This window comes from Citrus clementina, unplaced genomic scaffold (genome assembly GCF_000493195.1).
Source record: "Citrus clementina cultivar Clemenules unplaced genomic scaffold, Citrus_clementina_v1.0 scaffold_2, whole genome shotgun sequence".
In the NCBI taxonomy this organism is placed as follows: domain Eukaryota; kingdom Viridiplantae; phylum Streptophyta; class Magnoliopsida; order Sapindales; family Rutaceae; genus Citrus; species Citrus x clementina.
Window position 1 is genome coordinate 15,688,671 of NW_006262688.1, and position 6,884 is coordinate 15,695,554.

General features: G+C 29.5%; 1 protein-coding gene across 3 annotated transcripts in view; it reads left to right on the top strand.

Moving 5' to 3' along the window:
- The first annotated feature begins 3,463 nt into the window (after positions 1-3,463).
- The window catches only part of LOC18052833 (phospholipid-transporting ATPase 2), a 14,623-nt gene continuing 11,202 nt past the window's right edge, over positions 3,464-6,884 (top strand). For 2 of the 3 annotated variants that reach the window (XM_024190475.1, XM_024190477.1), the window contains exons 1-5: positions 3,464-3,737; positions 4,777-4,979; positions 5,266-5,479; positions 6,103-6,219; positions 6,651-6,743. In XM_024190475.1, the coding sequence (XP_024046243.1) occupies positions 4,855-4,979; positions 5,266-5,479; positions 6,103-6,219; positions 6,651-6,743 (549 nt within the window). In that variant the 5' untranslated portion in view covers positions 3,464-3,737; positions 4,777-4,854. Of the gene's footprint in view, positions 3,738-3,912; positions 3,932-4,776; positions 4,980-5,265; positions 5,480-6,102; positions 6,220-6,650; positions 6,744-6,884 lie in introns of those variants that run through there. The other variant, XM_024190476.1, reaches the window with a different exon arrangement.

Sequence of the window (6,884 nt, forward strand, 5' to 3'; positions counted from 1 at the left end):
TAAGTTAACAAATATTTGGCTTTTATCGAGTTTTAAATGAAATAATGTTAATTATAGATTTTATACGAATAAATAGGATAAAAATTATTAATCTTAACGTTAAAAATAGATTTTGCAGGGATTTGATAATTTATTTATGGAAAAGATTATTATAAAATAATATATATATTAAAAATGTAATAGCTATAATTTTGAAAAAAAAAATTGGGGTCTTTATATGTTGTGGGGCTCTAAGCAACTGTCTAATTTGCTGAGGGAAAGAGCCGTTACTGCTTGATATACGTACAACTCTCTTTGTAAATTTTCATAATTTTTTGTGGCCTTTTGGATTGCTAAATTGTTGAGGCAATCAACATTATTTATTGAAGGAAGATTATGATAGAACTGACCTTTGAATATTTAAAAAATCATAAATCCTAATACACAAGGAATAAAAGTCTAAAATTTTGGAGAATCATACTAGACACTTGTATGTTTGATATGCTGTAGTGTTTGTAAACTTTGATGTTCATTTTGGCTTTCAAACATTTTGTGAAATTTGGTTCAGATTCTATTGCTTCCCTAGAAATAGATCTTTTAACCTTTGAAGTAATAAATTCTGAAATTTGGGGATTAATTATTTCGCATGTAGAGATAATATTCTGGAGAATATTTAAATTTTTAAGGTCTTTAAGCGTGTGAACTATATTTAGATGCTGATTCTTGTGCAGAATTTCAGTAATTCATTTGTGAATAAGATTTCAGTTAAGGTTCAGATTCATTCTATATGAGTTTAATATAAATCAACATACGTTTCAATCTTAGGATGTGTTGGTGATGTTTTGGATTAGTAAGTGAAAGGTTAAGATTTGCTTTGGATCCAAGTAAGTAGACCCGTCCATGATGAACTTTTGTGTTCTAAATGTTGTCCAGATTATTTTTCTACAACTATATATGTTTTGTAAATATGTTTGTGTAACTGAATAAGTATTTAAATGATCTTTGCTCAAGTTTAGACAAGTTTGGATTAAAAGGTTCCATTTAAAGAGTGTAAGCAGTACGAAGGCCACCTTTCAAGGGTCAATGTGCCACGAAGTGCTATGTATGGGTTGCTATACGAGAATTCAGCTTTGTATTTAATGAATGTAATTTAAATGTTTTGGCTCAATGACGACAGTTATTTCTAATATGATATTTTCAGTTTTAGTTAGGTCAGCAGGAGAACTAGGTGACTTTCACTAGTAAAATTCTATTTTATCATGCAAATTATGTGTTCTGAACTATGCTAGATCATTATGAGTGCAAGTGACACTATCTGACATTAGCTTCACATATGATATGTCATAATATGATATATATTTCGAGATGTTTTGAGAAGGTATATGTTTTCCAATATGTTTGATATAATAAATGTTTCTAGATTTGAATTCAATTCAGACTGTTCAGTTTGAATTTTTTAAGCAAAATAGTATTCAACAAAGCTTCTATACAAAAGTTCATGTGTTTGCTCTAAACTTAAAGCTAACTTGAATGTTTGAAAATATTGAGCAAAGGTATTGTTCTGTTTATTAAGCATATTTCTACTTACTGAGTATGACAGCTCACTCCTTGTCAATTTCATTTTTTAGACAAAAGTGAGTAAAAGTTTAACCCTAGCGGTCTGATGTAAAGCTCTACCTATAATTTCTTTTGTAGTGTTTTGAAAACTCCTATATTTGATTATTAGTAAAAATGATGTGTATAAGTGGAGGGGAACTCCTTTGTTGGTTATTTGCCAAATGCTGAGTATCAATAGAGATGAACTCATGTGTTGATTTACTAGTTAAAAGCTGCATATCAGTGGAGATAAACTCTTGTGTTTGTTTATTTGTTGTATGTCCAAAGAATTCTCAAAGGTTAGTTTCTCTTCTGTTGTGAAATTAATTTTGTTGTCATGGGACTTCTAGGTTTAATCAAATTTTCTGGAAGACAACAATATTAGTTAACGGAAAAATTAGATGATGAATTACTCAAATATTAGTATGGGATGTTACATGCGTATACTATTTAATATAGTAATTAAAAGTTATATCGTGACATCATACTAAAGAATTAATTTGATTGTTTAAGAGAAATTAAATATTTAGTTTTTATCTCAACTAATGTATTATTAATAGAATTTCACTGTTTATATTAGAATTGATAAAGACTTAATAATTAACTATTACTTCAGTTAATTAAATAGTAATACATCATTTGTAATATTAGTTAGGATAAAAATTAAGTATTCCAAGTAAGAGCTTGTTTACTAAACGTCTAAAGTCTGAAATTTTAGTAATTTCTTATCTCTTTCTAAATTTACTTGTTTGTTTCTTATAACTTATGTCTAATTTTTAAACATTTACATCTAAATTAAAAAAAATTGACTTTTGTCTAAATAGAAAAAGGTTCAAATGAGAAGTAAATATTATATTATGAAATTATCTATATTAAATATATTTATTTCTTAAATTATAAAACTTAATCCCCTTTTTTATTTTGATTTATAAGGATGTAAATGTTAAATAACCATATTTAAAATACTTTTTATTTAACAAAATGTATATTTAGACATTAAAAACAAATATCATTTAAATATTTATACTCAAATTTATTAATCCTTTAAAAAAATTCAAATCCTGGAAAAAAAAATCACTGCCTAATGGCCAAAAGTTTTTAGGGAAATTATCATTTCACCATCTTTATTTTACCTTATGTTCATCCAACCACTACAAAATTTTAACATATACTTTACACTACCTTTTTTTTTCACATTTGTATCAACTAGCCACTTTTGCATTAATACTATTAAATAAATTTAATAAAATGATAATTTTATCCCCAAATAAATTAAAAGACTATTTTAGCTTATAAAAACTTTTAAAATTAAAAATCATAATCATAAAAATATTCCTAAATTTAATAAAAAATAAATCCTGAATAGAGGTGCTCAACTGATTTTTACTAAATTTAGATTTTACAAAATTTTAATAATTATTTTTATTAAAAATTATAAATTTAAAAAATTAATATAAATAAATGAATTATTTATTAAAAAATATATTTGTAAATTTTATTAAAATAACTGAATTTATTTCTTAAAAGAATAAATCCTAAAATTTTAATAATTTAGGAGATTTTTATTAAATTCCCAAAATTTTGTAATTATTTTTATAATTATAATTTTATATTAAAATATTTTTTAAAAAAAATAAAAATTTTAATTTTAGGATTTATTTTTATTAAATTTAAGGATATTTTTATCATTATATTTTTTTATTTTTAAAATAAAATAATTTTTTAATTTATTTGGGGTTAAAATTATTATTTTATTAAAATTATTTAATAGTGTTAATGTAAAAATGACTAATTAATATAAATATGTAAAAAAATATTATGTAAGATATATGTTAAAATTTTATAGTGATTGGGTGAAAAAAAAAAAAAAAAAAAGTGGCGCATGATAATTTCCTAAGTTTTTAACATCTGATTTGGAAATCTAGATTCTGGGCAAAACCCATGTGCAAAATAGGCGGTTGTGATTTGACAATTCATGCTTCTCCGGGTCCCGGCACATCAGCAGTCAGAGTTGGAGAAAATGGCAAATGCCCTCATCACTAATTGAAATTGTCCAATACAAAACGGTCAAACGGTGGTCAACGCTCCCGTTGCTATTCAATCGAAACAAGAAGACGCCAAGATTAATGGTCGAGCCCGCTAACGAGAAGGGCCAACATAAGGTATGATCTCTCATAGGTTCTTTTTTTCTTTCTCTTTTTCCCTTCTGATCTCTGAATAAAATTCTCTATTAGTCTTTATCAAATTGTAGAAATCTTTAGTTGTTGCATGCGGAATGCTACATAATTTAGGAAGTGAAAATATTAATTTGAGGTGATATTGATTTTGAAAAGTTGTAGAATTAGCTTGAATCAAGGTCTGTGACATGAATATTTTTCATCTGATAATTTGATGAATTCTTTTTGAGCTGTTTTGTTTGATTATGTAGAGACCAAGTGAATTGCTAGTTTATTGTACGAGTGCAATGAGCGTTAATGGTTAGTTACCCATGAAATATACAATCATTGGTTTTGTTGACCTCAATTTTGCATGTTCTTGCAAGCAACTAACTGAGGACTTTGTATTTAGTTGCATTATTAGAATGTGGTTTCTAGATATATTCTCAGAGAATTATGAGTGATTTTAGGAGTTTTGTCATTTTCTAGTGGATTAGACACTTGTCCAGTATAAACGAAGAATGCCAACTTAATGCTCCCTGGAACAAGGAAAGGTTTTAAGAAGAAAAACTAATGATTTCAAGGAAAAAACAAAATGGCTTTTTTATCTAGTTAATTGTAAATGTTGGTCGTATTGCTTTCTGGTTTAACGGAACTCTTACTGAGGTTGCTGAAATTTGAAGATGCCAGTATAATGGATATTAAGGATATGATGATATATTGTTTACTTTTGTATCCTTCTGAGCTTTAAAAGAAGCCCATAATATGCTGATACTTGTTGTACCACTGGGAATTATACCTTATTGCAGTCAAGTATGACAAGTTGATATTTTGTATGTTGCATAGCATTTTAAGGTGAATGACTGATTTCGTATTGCCACCGCATTACCTTCATCTGTCATGAGAGAAAGCAGATATGCACATTGATGCTATTTTTTTTGTTTTCTTGGGCAGCACTGATTTGTGTATGCCTTAATTAGTTTCTTTGTTTTTAAAATTTTTTCATTTGGCTGCTATGAAACTATGAATTGCAATTTTTTGACAGGATTCCTTGGTGCTGTGAAGCACTGTGGCCCTTTTGGAAAGCAATGTGTTAGTTGCTACTGTTTGCTTTTAAGTCAAAATGAAGCGATATATTTACATCAATGATGATGAAACGTCACAAGATCTTTATTGTGCCAACCGGTTATCAAACAGAAAATATACATTAATGAACTTCCTTCCGAAAAATTTATGGGAGCAATTCAGGTGATTTTTCATTCTATTCATTTTATTGTTTCTCATTGTCCATTGTAGAATTTTTGAGTAAGGTACTCTCCCGTCTTTGCAACTGTCCAAAAAATGGAAAAAAAATGAGAGAGAGGTGCTGTCACCAAAAGGAAATTAAGCCAATACCCTTTCCCAATTAGGATTAGTTAAGAAGAAGAAGGTGTCTTGAAAATCCTTTCTAACATGTATTTTCTTTATTTGTTTGTTTTAGTCCTATTAACCTCACCTTTTTCTGAGCATTTTTTCCTTTTTCAAATATTTTCAGCCGCTTTATGAATCAGTACTTCTTGCTGATTGCCTGCCTCCAGCTGTGGTCACTTATCACTCCAGTAAATCCTGCCAGTACATGGGGTCCGCTAATTTTTATATTTGCAGTCTCCGCCACCAAAGAGGCTTGGGATGATTATAACAGATATCTCTCAGACAAGAAAGCAAATGAGAAAGAAGTCTGGGTTGTTAAGCAGGGCATCAAAAAACTTGTACGTAAACCTTTTTTTTTTCCAAGTCATCTTACATTTTCTGGCAATTGGTCAAGGATATCTTGCTTTTGCTCTGTTTGCACACCTCTACAAATTTTGTTATTTTGGCATTTAATTGTTATCAATTTAGATAATTATTGATTAGAAGACATATGACTATTAAAACTTGAAACACTGCATTGCTATCAAACTATTTTTATTTTTGGAAAATGGAAATAGACATCAAAGTATTTGTACAAATCGGTATTGAATTTTTTAATTCAAAACAAACAAAATCACATGCATGCACAAATATTCAGCTGCATGCTTTTGGTTATTGAAATGCTGCAGTTATCTTCTAGAGGAAATGTTTTTGTTACCAAGCTCCCTATATCCCCAAGGGAGCGACCCAAAAGGACAGAATTGTGAGAACATTCGTCATTGTTAAATTCTTTGTGGTTTGGATTTCATTGAAAAGGAGATCAAGTGGGTGGCAGGGGCAGGAGTTAGGTGTAACTGCAATTGTCAATACTAGAAAGCATTAGCTGAAACTAATGTACAATGATAAATTGTTGCTTCTTTATCTTTAATTGTTGTATACTAATTATCTCTTTATGTCTGTTTCATTGGCGATTTATTTGCAGATACAATCTCAGGACATTCGGGTTGGTAACATAGTATGGCTTCGTGAGAATGATGAAGTGCCATGTGATCTTGTTTTGATTGGTACTTCTGATCCACAAGGTGTCTGCTATGTTGAGGTAAGTAAAGGTTGCAGTGATACACATTTGCAATTTCCTATTGTTTGGTCGGATGAAATTATTTGACCTCCAACCATATCGGAAAACATTATGCAAGCAGCCATTTAGAGTGGGCTTTTGTATCTTTGTTGCCTTGTAATACTGACTTGCTTTGTGGGTTTGGGGCAGAGCGAAAGATAGTCTGAGGTTAATACAAATTAAGTGCTGTGCTATAACTTTGAACAAAGTCCAGCTTAAAATTCATTAAATCTTGGGGTCGGGGCGGTTATTGGACTAATGTATTATGGCTTATTTTCCTTCTTTTGACTTTAAATTGTTTTTACTTTTTAATAATTTCATTAAAGCTCTCAGTCTAATCAAATTTAACCTTAATATTCGAAATTGAGAATGCTTACCTTATTTTCATCCCAATACTGTAACATGTTTTTCAGACGGCTGCTCTGGATGGTGAAACTGATTTGAAGACAAGGCTCATACCTGCTGCTTGTATGGGAATGGATTTTGAATTGCTGCACAAAATTAAGGCAATATATATTTTTTTCTCTTTCTGTAGATTCTTGGTATCCTCCCCGCTTAACTCACGACAACTTATTCCCCCCCCCCCCCCCCCCTTTTCTTGTATGATCTTGGTGGTATTTGGTGTCCCGGTCCGGATAAAGGTATTA